The following is a 15,952-nucleotide window of genomic DNA, read 5'->3' on the forward strand; positions in this document are numbered from 1 at the left end:
TCCTGTGGTTTTGTTTTCTTTAGCCTAATACAAGCTGTCTCCCTTTGTTCCCTCTCTTGGACTTGATGAGCTCCCACCTGTCTTCCGATTTGTTTTTCTGGCATCTATCAAATTGTACATGCCACATATCCAAGCCAGGCCAGGCCAGGCCAGGCCTTCCTCTGAGGTACTCCACAGCAAAATGGCAGTGTAACACACCATGGCCCAGCCTCCACAAATGCACTGCACATCACTCACCAGAGCCTCTCACTCATCTGCTCTCCGTGGGGCATGGGTGTGTCATCCCCCCACAAGATGGGCAGCAACCATGTACAAGTGGAGATCTGCCCCGCCTTGCCAAGTGTGGTAGTGCATACCTGTAATCCCAGCACTTGGGAGGCTGATGTAGGAGGATCTACAGCTTAAGGCCAGCCCTGAGCTACATGGTCTGTTTCAAAAACAAACAAAAATAAAAAAACAGGGGCTGGGAATGTGGCCTAGCATGCATTAAGCCCTGGGTTCAATTCCTCAGCACCACATATATAGAAAAAGACAGAAAAGTGGCGCTGTGGCTCAAGTGGCAGAGTGCTAGCCTTGAGCAAAAAGAAGCCAGGAACAGTGCTCAGGCCCTGAGTTCAAGGCCCAGGACTAGCAAAATAAAATAAAATATATATATTAAAAAATAAAAAACATGGGAACTGGGTACTGGGGGCTCATACCTGTCATCCTAGCTATTCAGGAGGTTGAGATCTAAAGATTGTGGTTCAAAGCTAGCCTGGGCACAAAATGTCTGTGTGACACTCATCTCCAATTATCCAGAGAAATGCTGGATGGGAGGTGTGTGGACCAAGTGGTAGAGCATGAAACATGAGCACAAGACCCTGAGTTCAAACCCTACTACCTGCACCAAAATGAAAAATGTGGTGAAGCAAGACATTCAATAAGAAAGCACACTGAGCCAGGCACTGATGGCTCTCGCCTCTAATCCTAGCTATTCAGGAAGCTGAGATCTGAGGATCCTGGCTCAAAGCCAGCCCAGTCAGGAAAGTTCATGAGGATCTAATATCCAATAAGCCACTCAGAGAAACAGAAGTAGCACTGTGGCTCAAGTGGTAGAGCCCTAGCTTTGAGCTAAAGAGCTCAGGAACAGTGCCCCCAGGCCCAGAGTTCAAGCCCCACAACCAACATAAAAAACCAGACTGAGGCTTCCAAGACAGACTTTGGTTTAAATTCAGATGTGGCAGCCTTGGGGCTGCACCATCCCAGGCTGGGAGACTAACTTCTCTGAGCGTACCAGTTCCTCTCCTTGAGGTGAGAGTCTAGGTAAACACTGGCACAAAGTGACTCCTGAAAGAGTCCTAGCTGTGGAAGAAAGCAACTTTATGTGTGTGGGGAGGAGTCCGGGGTCTTTTTTTTTTTTTTTTTTTTTTTTTTTTGCCAGTCCTGGGCCTTGGACTCAGGGCCTGAGCACTGTCCCTGGCTTCTTCCCGCTCAAGGCTAGCACTCTGCCACTTGAGCCACAGCGCCACTTCTGGCCGTTTTCTGTATATGTGGTGCTGGGGAATCGAACCTAGGGCCTCGTGTATCCGAGGCAGGCACTCCTGCCACTAGGCTATATCCCCAGCCCCAGGAGTCCGGGGTCTTGAACACAGGGCCTGGGTGCTGTCCTTCAGCTTTTCTGCTCAAGGATACTGCTCTACCACTTTGAGCCACAGCCCTGCTTGTGGTTCAGTGGAGATAGTCTCAGGGACTTTCCTGCCCCGACTGGCTTCGAACCATGATCCTCCCATCTCTGCCTCCTGAGTAGCAGGGATTACAGGCGTGAGCCCTCAGTGGCTGACTAAGAAAGGAGATTTGCTGAGGAGTTTGTTAGAAGGCTGGGGTGCAAGTGTCTGAACAGCTGAGCCCAGTGCAGCCTCTCCACGCCAGCCTCCTCCATCTCCACCTCACGCTGGCCTCCCTCCCACAGAGAGCCTGCATTGATTTTGCCATCAGTGCCAAACCACTCACCCGGCATATGCCACAGAACAAACAGAGTTTCCAGTACCGGATGTGGCAGTTCGTGGTGTCCCCACCCTTCGAGTACACCGTGATGGCCCTGATTGCCCTCAACACCATCGTTCTGATGATGAAGGTGAGCCACGTCACACACTGATGGAACTCTGCGCCTCTGTGCCCGCCCGCCTTTCCCTCTGCCTGCCACGGTCCTCACCATTCTGTCCAGCCAGCTCCTTCCTCACAGCCTGGCCCACAGGATGCTTCCTCCAGAAAACCTAGCTGGGTCTTTGCAGGCTCCTCCTGGTTGTCTCTCATGCTGGCATGTTCCTGTTGGACGCATACTAGAGGCCCTCACCAGCCTGTGAGCTCCAGGCAGCCAGAGACTGAGAGTTTGCAAAGGGCCTGAGTTGCGGGGGAATTCCCACGAAGGTGGGATGTAGGAGGTGAGAGAGGGCAGCAGGGAAGACTTTTGGAACCTCATGGGGTGAAACTCTGAGCTTTTGAACTGTGAAGTTTGGAGTCTTGGATTCAAGTCCAGCTGATGACTCCACTGGGCCTTAGTCTCCTCCCCTGCCCATAAAATGAGGATTCAGGAAGAAAGCTCAGGCAATCTTTGTGCTTGGATTGGCATTTTAGAAGCACTCAGGAAATGTAGCCTTTTCTTTTTATTTCTTCTACTACTGGTACTTGAACTCAGGGCCCTTAAGCTTTTCCACTCCAGGCTGGCACTCTACCACTTGAGCCACAGCCCCACTTCTGGCCTCTCCGGACATCTATACTCAAAGATCTCCAATTGCCCCTGAAATGTCTTTTATTACACTTGGCCATCCTTGGAGCCAGGATCTCCACAGCTGCGGATAGCATTGTATTTGGGTTGTTTAAGTCTCTGCCTTTTCCAACACCTGTGTTTCTTCATGTCATAGATAAACCAACCAGTGGGATCTGGGCGCTAGTGGTTCACATCTGTAATCTGAGGGACTCAGGAGGCTGAGGTCTGAAGATCACAGTTTGAAGCCAGCCCAGGCAGGAAAGTCCATGAGACTCTTATCTCCAATTAACCACCAGAAATGTGGAAGGGGCACTGTGGCTCAAAGTGGTAGAGCCCTAGCCTTGAGCAGAAAATCTCAGGGACAGCACCCAGGCCTGAGTTCAAGTCCCATAACCAACAAAAAAAGAAACAATGAAAGAAATAAAATGCAGCAGCAGCCAGGGGAACTGAATACAGCTGTTCCACATCTGGGGGTGGGAGACCCCCTAGGACTTAATTCCTTCCTCCTTCCAGCTGTCAGAATGTTTCCTCTAGTCTGTGTTTGATCCTATTTTTCCATTACTATAATGAAACACCTGAGCCAAGGTAACTTTATAAAGAAAAGAGGTTGATGTGCCTGAAGAGACAAAGGTAATATGGCAGAAGGAGGAGGCCACACACACCCCCAGACCTAACTTCCTCCCACTAGGCCCTGCTTCTTCATGGCCCCACCTCTAGCCCATGCCTGTCAACCTAGCTACTAAGGAGGCTGAGATATGAGGATTGTGGTTGGAAACCATCCTGGGCAGGAAAGTCCATGAGACTCTTACTTCCAATGAACCACTAAAAAGCCAGAGGTGGAGCTGTGGCTCAAAGTGGTGGAGTGCTAGCCTTGATTAGCAAAGCTTGGGAACAGCATCCAAGCCTTGAGTGCAAGTGCCTGGACTGGCAACCCCCCCCCCCCCCCGAAAAAAAAAAAAAAGATTTCAGTGCTATTGAAGATAAGCCTTTCACGCAGGGCCTTTGGAAGACACAATTAAACTATATCCAGATGGGGCAAGCAGGCCATTAGGGCCTCAAGTTGCATTCAGTTCTGATTACTGAAGAAATGAAGAGAAATTCTTAGGTGCTAGAAATACGTCCAATCTCGGCCTAAGGAGTAGGTCCAGTGGGATAAGCCAGCGAGAGTTCTGGCCAGTGAACTTTCTGCCTGTATGTATCAACTTTAGTAAAAGGAGATCTGGTTTGGGAATGGGCTTAGCAGTAGAGTGCTTGCCTGGTATGCATGAAGCCCTGGGTTCGATTCCTAAGTACCACATACACAGGAAGTGGTGTTATGGCTCAAGTGGCAGAGTGCTAGCCTTCACCAAAAGAAGCTCAGGGACAGTGCTCAGGCCCTGAGTTCAAGCCCCTGGACTGGCAAGAACTAAAAACAAGAACAAAAGGAAAGGAAAAGAAAAAAGAGGTCTAATCCAGGCACAATGGTGTATTCCTGTAATCCCAGAACCCAGGAAGATTGTGTTTGAGGCCAGGCTAGGCTACAGGCCAAGACACTACCTTGAAACAAAACAAAGTCAAGTGCCCTTGTAAAGATCGGGGTTTTCTGACATTCGCTTCTCCCGATGAGCTCCTACTGTCCTTGCTCAGGGCCTGGAGCTGCCGTCGTGCCCTGGGCCTGAATTCCCCATCTGAGGGAAGATGGCCGCAGGGCTTGCTCCCCGGCTGCCCTGCCCAGCGCACTGATGTCCCCTCCTTCCCCCTCTAGTTTGACGGAGCCTCCACGGCTTATGATAACGCTCTGAAGGTGTTCAACATCGTCTTCACCTCCCTCTTCTCGCTTGAGTGCGTGCTGAAAGTCACAGCCTTTGGGATTTTGGTAAGTGCCGCTGTGGGGCTGGAGGTGCGGGCTCATGGGGCTCTGGGGGGCTGAGGTCCCCCAGCCACATCCACACGGGTGGCAGACCATGGCCACCACCCCTCCGGAGGTGCCCGGGGTTTGCCATGTCACCCTATAGCAGCTGCAGATACAGTGGCCCTGGGGTGCGGGTGGAGGCACAGGAATAGTTACCATCTGACTTAAAGATAAGGAAACAAAAAGAAATCAGACAGACATTCCGTGCATGGTATTCAAACTGTGTCTGGTTAAGTGTGGTGATGCACACCTGTAATCCCAGCACTGGGACTCAGAGGACTGAGGCCGGAAGGATGGGGAGTTCCAGGCCAATATGGGCTACATAGTAAGATTTTGTCCCAAAAGAGACATGAGCTAAGGGCCAGTGTCTCACGCCTGTAATCCTAGCTCCTCAGAAGGCTGAGATCTGAGGATCGCGGTTCAAAGCCAGCTCCGGCAGGAAAGTCCATGAGACTTATCTCCAATGAACCACCAGAAAACCAGAAGTGGGGCTGTGGCTCAGGTGGTAGAGCTCTAGTCTTGAGCACAAGGAGGTTCAGGGACAGTGCTTAGGCCCTGAGATCAAGCCCCACAACTGACAACAATAACAACAACAAGACATGGAATGAACGAATGATAACCACCATGATAACTTAATGAAATCAATATCTGATCTTATTGTATAGGTCATTTCTTATATTGTGTCTTCTATTCTGTTCCATTTCTTTCCTTTTCAAATGTGTCTCCGGGGCGACTTGCTTGACTGTTTTCTTCATGAATGCATGTAGTCAGAACCTGAGTTCTTTGTCCCTTATCCTCAAGGGGGTCTGCACAGGGGACAGGGCAAAGGAGTCCAGGAAATTTGATGAGAAACTTTTTGCCCTTGTTATTTTGTGTTTGTATCAGTTCTGGGTCTTGACCTCAGGGCCTGGGCTCTGTTCTGAGCTTTCTTGCTCAAGGCTAGTGCTCTACCACCTGAGCCACCACTCCTCTTATTACTTTTTGGTAGTGAATTGGAGATAAGTATCTTGTAGACTTTCCTGCCCAGGCTGGCTTTTCCTCACATTTCAGCTTCCTGAGGAGCTAGGATAAAAAATATATTTGACTTCTCTAGATATTTGTGAAAGACCCTGTGAATAATACTGCAAAGGTTTGCTGTCTGCTGCTATGGTTTGCATCAATGTCTCCCCAATTATCCATATGCTAAAAGATTGGCCCACCAGCCAGCCATACAATCAGGAGGTAAGGGCACCTCTAAGAGGCGGGGCCTCCTGGAAGGAAGTGATGTCACAGGGGCCTGACCTTGAAGGGTACATAGGGAACCCAGCTCCCTCCTCTCTCCCTGCTTTTTCTGATCTCCATGAGAACATTTTGCTCCATCATTGGCTTCTGGCTCCTCATATGGTCCAGAGTGCCAGGGCCAAGGAAACCTTTGAAATGTGACCCCAAGAGAACCTTTCTTCCTGCCAAGAGAGTGGGCTCAGGTGCTTTGCCACCATGATGAAAAATGATCTTCAAGATACAAAGGAAAGCTCCATTAGTAGAAGGTGAAAAATAAACTGAGCCTGGCACAGTTGGCTCATGCGGGTAATCACAGCTGCTCAGAAGGCTGAGATCTGAGGATCAGGATTCAAAGCCAGCCCAGGCAGGAAAGATGCTAAGACTCTGTACCTCCCATTCACCACCAAAAAAGCCAGAAGTGGTGCTGTGGCTCAAGTGGTAGACCAACAGCCTTGAGCAAAACATGCTCAGGGACAGTGCCTAAACCCTGAGTTCAAGTCCCATGATTGGCACACACATACAAACACACACACACACACAAAGAGCCAGGTGCTAGTAGCTCTTGCCTGTAATCCTAGCTACACAGCAGATTGAGATCTGAGGATCACAGTTCAAAGCTAGCCTGGGCAGAAAAATCTGTGAGACTCTTATCTCTAGTAAACTACTCAAAAAAAGCCGGAAGTGGAACTATGATACGGAAGGTAGAGCACTTACTTAGCCTTGAGCAAAAGAAGCTCAGACACAGCACCCAGGCCCTGAATTCAAGCCACAGCACCAATATGGAAATTTAAAAAACAAAGGAGGTGTGCAAAAAAGGTTATTGGTAACTGTCACCTCAAATGGGTGTCACAGGTCCCAGCTGGCTTCGAACCATAATTGTCAGATCTTAGCCTCTTGAGTAGTTACAACTACAAGCATGAGCCACCAACATCTGGCCAAATATCTGATTTTATTTTGTGCATGTCCTGGGGCTTGAACTCAGAGCCCTGGTGGTATCCCTGAGTGTTTTTACTCCAGGCTAGCGAGAGCTCCTCCTCCTCCTCCTCCTCCTCCTCCTCCTCCTCCTCCTCCTCCTCCTCCTCCTCCTCCTCCTCCTCCTCCTCCTCCTCCTCCTCCTCCTCCTCCTCCTCCTTCTCCCCTCCTCCTCCTCCTTCCTCCTTCCTCCTTCCTCCCTCCTTCTCCCTCCTCCTCCTCTTCCTCCTCCTCCTCTTCCTCTTCTTCCCTACTTCCTTCTTTTTCTTCTGGTTAATTGAAGATAAGAGTATCACAGACTTTTCTGCCCAGGCTGGCTCCTGAGTAGCTAGGATTACAGGCATGAGCCACCAGCACCCAGCCTTCACCAAGTCACTCAATCCCTTTGCCTGCCCTGCCTTGGGGTTTAGATATGCTGGACCATGCAGTTCTTTCCATCTGAGCCAGGTGCCCACTGGGTGAATTCATCTGCCTAGAAGCAAGGCTCTGACTCCCTCACCCCTGCCTCACCTCCTACAGGAATCTGCCCTGAATCTCTCTTGCTGTTTTAGTTAAGCCCGCAGATCCTCATGTCCCATTAGGCAATAGGTAGAAGAGATCCTCATAGCTCTGTTGCTTGAGGGCCGTGGAGAATGCCTTAGAGGCTATGTCCATTTTGAACTCCTCAGAAGCAGAGCCCACAGCAGGATGTGAACCTAGGTGAGGGGACACCTGCTCAGGGGCAGCCCCTGGGCACCAGGCGCTGCACCAGTACTGACCTCCAGGGGACAGCAGACAGCATGCCCATCTGGGAGTAGGAAGCTGGGGGGCCTTGATCCCTCCCCCATCCTTGTCAATCAAAGGCTGTTTCCTGAGGGCCTGAGATAAAATGATAAAAGGGAGATAAGAGATCTTAAGGAGCTGAGACAAAGGTACTGATTCAGGGTCAAAAACACACTGGGAGAGCTGACCACAGACACCAGGTCGCAAGTCCTGACCTGCTTCCACAAGGGAGCTACCAAGCTGGACCTTTAAATCCAGGCAGGGTGCTACCTCAGCATGGCAGGTGTCATGGGGCAGGGGAGGGGCAGGAGAGCTGGATGTCCCAGGGACCTGGGGCTGTGGCTTCAGCTGGCTGCTGTTTTCCCAACAATTCAGCTCTATCTGTGCATTCCTCCTCCTAAGCTGGCACCCAGCCCTGGGTTGGGGGTGGGGGGGTATCAATCAGCTTGGGGTACTGTTGAGCTGCTGTGACAAACAACCCTGCCATCTCAGTAGCTTTTATCAACAAAAAATGCTTATCGAGCTGAGCAGAGGAGCTCTCTCTGTCTCCTAATCCCCCATAAACTCGAGGCTCATGGAATAACTTACCTGGAACATTCAGGATTGTCCAGGGCTCAGAGGGTTCTGGAGAGTGGGGAGTGTCTTGCTGGCAAGGAACTGCCCACATTGCCCACGCGCTGCAGTCTGTTATTGTCAGGAAACTGGCACAGAGAGGTGAAGCCACTGGCCCCTAGCCTCACAGCCCACTGCGACTTGAACTGGGATTTTGAGTCTAGAGTCTAGGGGTTAGTGGACTGTCCTATAAACACAGTGCAGTCCTGAGTTCAAATCCTCATTCCGCATCTCTCTGTTACTGGCCTCAAGACAAGTGATTGGCTTTAATCTCTGAGCTTGGTTCACTGCACAGAAAATGAGCGATGCCCAATGGTGTCTGGGGGGTCTTGGGAATGTTGGGAAAGCAGAGGATCTGCCTTTACCCAACACTGAGAAGACAAGGCCCTGGAGCTCTGGGGCCAGGCGAGAAGTGGGGAGGCTTTGGGGGTCCCTGGGAGTGGGCCCCACAGCACATGCTAAGCATAAGCAGGCATGGGGCAGAGCGTGGGAGCCTCCATTGCCATCTGTCCTGTGGGTCCTCCCTTCTTCTAGAATTATTTCCGTGATGCCTGGAACATCTTCGACTTTGTGACTGTTCTGGGCAGCATCACTGACATCCTGGTCACCGAGTTTGGGGTGAGTCTCCCACTGGCTGCTTCTCTCTGGAGCAACTTGGGGCCTGGATAGATGGGGCGTGGGGAGACGGGCACAGACCAGGGGTTCCCACAGCCGCTGCTGTCTCAGGCCAGCCCTTGGCTGGAACCATAGCGGGAAGAGCTCAGGGTCAAGGAGAATGGGGGATAGGGAACCCCAAAAGCCAGGTGTGGGGATGCCCTGGCACCTGACTGTGGCATCAAGGATAAATCATGGGGCTTATGAATAAACAATGCAGGTTGTAAATACATAATGGGAGGTCATGAATAAAGATTGGGTATATGAATAGCTAATGAGCACAGTGCATTCTGGGGGTGGATGGACATGTTAAGGCCCCAAAGCTGAGTTCCTGCCAACGTGACACAGTGTAAGAAGGGAGATCACTGGTCCTCAGGGTGTGGCCCTTGGGGGGGAGCTGGTCCTCAGGCTAAGCTGGGGTGACACTCAGGGTGTCAGGGGATCCCTAGGACTCACAACACCCAGCATGGAGGGTGTCTCTTGCTCACACCCTGGCCTTGGCCATTGCCAATGAGTCCTGTCTCAGGAACCCTGGGGAGATGGGGGGGGAGAGACCCCCTCCTAGGATCAGTGTGGGTGGGTCAGTGGCACCCTAATAACAGCAGAAATAGTAATGACTGCTCCATGGCAGTTATGCGAGGCCTGGCACCAAAATAATAATAGTAACAATAACATGGTGATGATAGTAATGATGTAATGGTAGATAGCAAAGACTGCAGGCAGCCTGCAGACCAGCCAGGGCCAAGCTCAGAGAAGTGGGGTGGGACCAGGTCCTGGGGACAGAAGCCACAGCAGGTCACAAAGCCAAGCCTGGACGACTCCTGACAGCGTGTTGCACCCTCTTGGGGGTCCTAGCCTGACCACTTCCCCAGCAGCCAGGGACCCCTCCCTCACACTTCTTGGTAGAAAGCAGGAGTAGCCAAGTGTCTGTAGTTCACATCTGTCATCCCAGATACTTGGGAAGCTGAGATCTAAGGATCACGGTTCAAAGCTAGATCGGGCAGGAAAGTCCATGAGACTCTTATCTCCAATGAACCACCAGAAAACCAGAAGTGGCACTGTGGCTCAAAGTGGTAGAGTGCTAGCCTTGAGAAAAAGAGATCTCAGGGACCGCACCCAGGCCCAGAGTTCAAGCCTCAGGACTGACCAAAAATGAGTAAACAAAATAAAATAGTGATCAATGTGAAGTGCTTTAACAATAACATTATTATTGTTGCTATTGTTATTGTTGCCACCAAATATTCATGGTGCCACCTGGCATGGCCCACAGGAGAGGGATGGGAGGGGGAGGGGCAGGGGTCCCCCTTGTGGGAGGGCTGGTTAAGCCCCAGGGCTGGATTGGGGTCCCCCACAGCCCCTGTCTGCCTCCCAGGTAAGACCACCAAGTCTGAGGTGGGCACTCAACTAATCAGAGGCTGGGAAGGCAGCTGGTGGGGAGTGGGTGCTGGGGGGGGTCCCCGAGTGTGGGGTGATGCGGGCTTTGCCCTGTGCGCGGTCGATAATGACTGTGTTTCTGTCTTGTCTTCCTTCCATGCCTGCTCTTTAAACTGTTGTTGGCACAACTCCGTCTGAAAAAAAAACCAAAAAAAAAAAAAAACCTCATGCAATCAAAATGCACTATGAACCTCATTCGCTCATCCGTGCCGTGGTCTGTGTCCATACACCAATGACTCAACCCCCAACCCACTGCCACCCCCGCCCGCACCCCCAAAACCCATGGTTTTTTTTTTTGGCACTGGTTACAAATCAACCTAAAAAAAAAACAAAAACAAAAAAAACAAACAAACAAAATGCTGACTCGCCTCCCCAAAAACTCCTGCCCACCCGCTCTCCCTTCCATCTTCAACATCTGCATCTAGAATCCGGTTGGTGTTTTCTTCTTTCTGAAGTCTAAATGCCTTACATTAAGTGTGGACGCATCGCATGGGCCACCCCAGCTTACTAAGGGGGGGACGCAGCCCGCCTGCCCTGCCACCCTGCCCACCCTGCCCTGCTGTCTGTCTGTCTCCCCACACCTCCTCCCACCTCCCCCCAAGTGAACTAGTGCTATCTATCCCTTTCTCCCCCACCCCTCCCCTCCCCAGAGGGCACAAACTCTCTCTCTCTTGCTCTTTGTTGCGCTTGCTCTCTCTAGACTCTCTCACTCTCACTCACTAGCTTGCACACATGCACACGCACACATGCACACACACTCACACTCATACCCTCTCTTCTCTCCCACATGCCCACCTCTCATGTCCCCGATTCCTGGCTCTGTTCTTTCACAGCCTTCTTGGGCACCCCTCCCTGCCTCTCCCCACCTCTCTGCCCCTGGGGACACCCCACTGGTGTCTGTGCACCAGGCCCCGCCCCTGCTAGCAGGAGACAGGGTTCATCCACCAAACATCTAATGAGTGCCTATTGGGGGTCAGTGAGAGAGCAGGGGTGAGGGCCGGGGGTCTCAGAAGCCCCCCTAAGAAGTGGCAGAGGCAAGCACCAGGCCTGTAACCTCTGGATCCACCTGGAGTTGTAGCTGCTGTCAGCTGGAGGCTGAGTGACATTAACAGGAGAGAAGGAGCCTGCTAGGCTGGGACAGCATGTGCAAAGACCCTGAGGTAGGGGCAGAGTGCCCAGAGTCGAGGGGCTGAAAATGCACGGGATTTGGCTGGAGCAAAAGAAAGAGCAGAGGAGACTGACTTAGAGCAAGCCAGGGCAAGGTCCCCCAAGATGGGCTTTGTCCTGGGAGGGGGTGCAACTAAGAAGCTCCCATGCCCAGTGATGGTGGAGGAGGGGGTCATGAGGACTGGTCACCTTGCCCCTCCTCTGGGCCTAGGTCCTGCCCAGAGTGCAGGGCATCATGGGTACTTGATAGGAAGATGGAAGCTAGGAAGAGGAGACCCTTGGAAGTTCTGCTGGAGATCAGTTACAGGACCCTCACCTCCCCCCACACCTCCCTCCTGTGTCTCCCCCCTCCCTGCCCCCAAGGGCATCGGATGCAGTCTGCATGCTTCCTCTGCTGGCTCCCTTGCTGCTTTTGCATGAGGGGGGGCTCTGCCCTGGGCCCCCCAGGCTGCTTCTGAGGCCTCTAGGCCTCTGCATGCTTTTACCCGAGTCACATGTTATGATCCACCCGTTGAAGGGATGGCTGGCTCCCCCCGGGGGGGAGGGGGGGAGAGGGGATGGGGATGGGGGGGGCAAATGCAGGCAGACCTGGGTGGCCAGGCAGGGCTGGGGGTCAGTGGCTGGGCACAAAGGATGACTGACTTCACCAAGTTTGGTTTTCGGGACCTAGGGGGGACCTCAAACAGTGGATGGACCCCATGTGGTTAGGGAAGGGCTCCCTGGCCCCCTTTCCCCATCCCACATAATTGGCTTCCCAAGTTGATAGCCAAGCCTTTCATGCCTGTAATGTGAGCTGTTCAGGAGGCTGAGAGCTGAAACTCCAAGAAGCCAGAAGTGGAGCTGTGGTTCAAGGGGTAGAGCGCCAAAAGCTAAGGGACAGCGCCCAGGTCCTGAATTTAAGCTCCAGGACTGGCAACAAAACCAACCAGAAAGGAACGGGGGCGGGGGGGGGGGGAGGGAAGGAGGGAGGGAGGGAGAAGGAAGGAAGGAAGGAAGGAAGGAAACAGGAAGCCTGTGATGGGCTGTGCTATGCACGTGGTCACCAACATGAGGGGTTAGCCAGGTTGAGTCTTGCCTGTGTCCTGTTGGGGGGGGGTCACAAATCCCTCCAACTAGAACACCGCAAGGCTGCCCTCAGCAGGAGACCTGTGTACCCCTGCCTCCAGCTGCTGAGCTGGCCAGGGAAGGCACTGGGCGCTCAGAACGCCAGGAGAGCTGCCCTCATTGACATAACAAGCATGCTGTGAAAAGCTGGAGGGCAGGATGCCCTGCAGAAAGTCAAATTCCCGGGGAAAATTAGATTTTTTTTTAAATCACAACTTTTTAAATGAAAGAGAAAAAGGAAGTAGAGTGCTTGCCTAGCATACATGAAGCTCTGGGTCCATTCCTCAGCACCACATATACAGAAAATGGCCAGAAGTGGCGCTGTGGCTCAAGTGGCAGAGTGCTAGCCTTGAGCAAAAGAAGCCAGGGACAGTGCTCAGGCCCTGAGTTCAAGACCTAGGACTGGCGAAAATAAAGAAAAAGAAAGGAGAAAGGAAGGAAGGATTATAGTACATAGCTATAACCCCAGCCACTGAGAGGATGACACATGCAAGGCCAACCCAAGCAAAGGCAGCAACACCCTCATCCAAAAAACAAAACAAAAATTTGTTTAAGAGCTGGAGGTGTGACTCAAGTGATTGGGCCTCCCACGTGGGTGGCCCTGGATTCAATCCCAGGATAGCACAAAAAAAAAAAAAAAAAAAAAAAAAAAAAAAAAAAAACACCAAAAAAATACACTGCTCAGGCCCAAGAACTTGCTTTCTTGACCAAGTTGGGTCCATGTGTGACTTTCAGCCTCTTGACCCCTCCCCAGTGACCCTCAAGCCCAGGTTGAAGGGGGAGATCGGTGAGCCTTGCCCCACCATTGCCCAGCTGGCCACCTGCTAATACTTCTAGCTTGGGTGGGAGGAAGGAAATCAAGGCAGGGACTAGATAGGTGGAGAGGGTGGGGGTCAAACGAAGACAGAAGCCACCCAGGGAGGTCCTGGGGGCAGGGACAGCCCTACCTCCCTCCCCACCCCCAGCACCCACCCTTGGGTGGACCAAATCCCCAGACCCAGACCCCCCAACCCCTGGGAGTTCAGTCCTTCCTGCTTCCCGCAGGCCACTTCACCCAGCCCCAGAAGCTGAGAAGCCATCCCTGAGAGAGGGGGGAAAAGGGCCCCAAATGCATCTTCTCCGATCAGCCGGGCAGAGGACTGACCCTGCAGCCGAACCGCCCCAGCTCCCTCCCGTCCTCCCCATCCCCGCTCACCAAGGGGGTAAGAAAAGATGCTCGACCCTTTTCACCCCATTGGCTCCCAAGCCCCCTGCTCCTCTTGGCCCCGTGGGGTGAGGTCAGGGCGGGCAGGAGCGGGTGGGCAGCTCGGCCAGGGCAGGGCAGGGGCCAGGGCAAGGGCAGGGCAGGGTGCCCACTGAGTCCTAGCTGACAGATGCATTTCTGGCCCGGGAGCGTAACATGCCCTCGGAAGGAAGCGCATGTGTCCACCTCGGCCTGCCCCGCGCGTGCGCGTGCCTGCATCTATGCATCCTTCACCTGCGATGGGTGTCCCCACCCCCACCCCGCACCTTGAACCTGCTTGTGTCCTCTCGTCTCAGTGCATTTGGTTGTTGGGAGAAATAAAAGCCATCTCGACTTTATTTTTGTTATCTTTATTGTTTTGGTTGATTTTTTTGTGATTGGATGCTTCAGATCTTATTTTCTTTTCCTTGTTCTTTCTTTCTTCCCCCCCACCCTCCTTCCTTCCTTCCTCTTCCTCCTTCCCTTATTTATTTTGTGTTTGGTTTGATCATTGGGGGGGATTGGCAGGGTGGAGTTCAACTTTTTCAGTTGGTACCGCTCCCTCTCTCCCAGACTCTCCCTCAGTTTTCTTCTTTTTCTTTATTCTTGAGTTCCCCCCAATACCCCCTCCCCGCACCATTGCATTAATAGTGCTTTCTCTCCTCTCCTTCCTTATTTGGGGGAGGTGGGGGTCTGGCTTGCTTTGTCGTGGTTGGTTTTTTTCCTTGTTGGTTGGCTTCATGTAGGGGGCCTCTGTGAGTGGTGGCAGCTCTGCGCCCCTCCAGGTGGGTGGAGGGTCACCCCGTTTCCCTCCATCCCCCCAGAACAACTTCATCAACCTGAGCTTCCTCCGCCTCTTCCGGGCCGCCCGGCTCATCAAGCTCCTGCGGCAGGGCTACACCATCCGCATCCTCCTGTGGACCTTCGTGCAGTCCTTCAAGGTGAGGGAGGGAGGAGGGTGGCGTCATGGTGGGGCCTGATATCATGGTGCGGAGGCTGAAGTCACGCACTGCCCGTGGCGGGGGCTGGGACAGCACCACGTGCTTCAAGCCTCCTTCACTATCTCCTCTCCCTAGGCCCTGCCCTACGTCTGTCTGCTGATCGCCATGCTCTTCTTCATCTACGCCATCATCGGGATGCAGGTGGGGCCTGCGTCCCTGAGGCACCTGGAGGCAGCCACAGTGGCCCTCAGGGGTTCTGGCTGCCCCCCACCCCTGTCATCACCCTTGCCCATTCCCCAGGTGTTTGGCAACATCGGCATCGACATGGAGGACGAGGACAGTGAAGAGGATGACTTCCAGATCACCGAGCACAACAACTTCCGGACCTTCTTCCAGGCCCTCATGCTTCTCTTCCGGTGAGGAGGCGGGCACGGCTTCCGGTGGGGCGTGGTATCATAGGGGCGTGCCCTTTTCGGCCTCTTTGGGTTGGGAGATAGCGCACGAACCTTCCTTCCTGATTGGGCGAGGCGTGGTAGCATCTTTTCCAGTTGGGGCGGGGCCTCGTCCTCTTTCCGCTTGGGAGGAGACGCGGGTCATGGTCTCTCAGTTGGAGTTGTGTCCTCACCTTTCTCTGGTGGGTGTAGTCCTGGTCTCATTCTTTTACGATCTGGACGTGGTCTCATCCTTGTCTTCCAGTGGGTTTGAACACAAACCTCTTCCAGCACCCCGGGTGGTGTCATCCTTCGCTTCTGGTGGGCCTGGGACACACGGCCCAGTTGGGGTGGACATTGGAGTTCTGGGCGCCTCTGCCTCATGGTTAACCAGGAGGAAGCTGAGTCTGTGTAAGGCCGAGCAGTCGGGTTCCTTCATTTAATGACCCCAGGCCTGGGAAGGACAAACTGTAAGATGGAGAAGGAATGGAGAGAAAAGGACAAATGCGGCTGAGGTTACTCGCACGCATGAGGTCGTCGAATGGTTGAATTCAAAGTAGGAAGGAGGGCACAGGAGGAGGACAGACTTTGTTGAAGTGGTGAATGGGGACAGAACTTCTATCTGAGCTGATGAAAATGGTCCAGGGCAGATGGGTATGGTGGCTGCACAACCATGTCTACTTACTTAATGCTGCTGGATTGTACATTCCAAAATAGTTAGGATGAGTCAGGCATCGGTGCTCTTGCCTATAGTAC

The 15,952-nt window shown here is 52.8% G+C and overlaps 1 protein-coding gene across 1 annotated transcript in view; it reads left to right on the plus strand.

The window, feature by feature from the left end:
* Nucleotides 1–15,952, plus strand: part of Cacna1a (calcium voltage-gated channel subunit alpha1 A) — a 177,937-nt gene that overhangs the window by 143,228 nt on the left and 18,757 nt on the right. The window contains exons 31-36 of the mRNA XM_048342419.1: nt 1,949–2,113; nt 4,491–4,601; nt 8,778–8,861; nt 14,649–14,765; nt 14,901–14,966; nt 15,066–15,181. Coding sequence (XP_048198376.1) covers nt 1,949–2,113; nt 4,491–4,601; nt 8,778–8,861; nt 14,649–14,765; nt 14,901–14,966; nt 15,066–15,181 — 659 coding nt within the window. The remainder of the gene's footprint in view (nt 1–1,948; nt 2,114–4,490; nt 4,602–8,777; nt 8,862–14,648; nt 14,766–14,900; nt 14,967–15,065; nt 15,182–15,952) is intronic.

Source organism: Perognathus longimembris, chromosome 3 (genome assembly GCF_023159225.1).
Source record: "Perognathus longimembris pacificus isolate PPM17 chromosome 3, ASM2315922v1, whole genome shotgun sequence".
NCBI classification, from domain to species: Eukaryota; Metazoa; Chordata; class Mammalia; order Rodentia; family Heteromyidae; genus Perognathus; species Perognathus longimembris.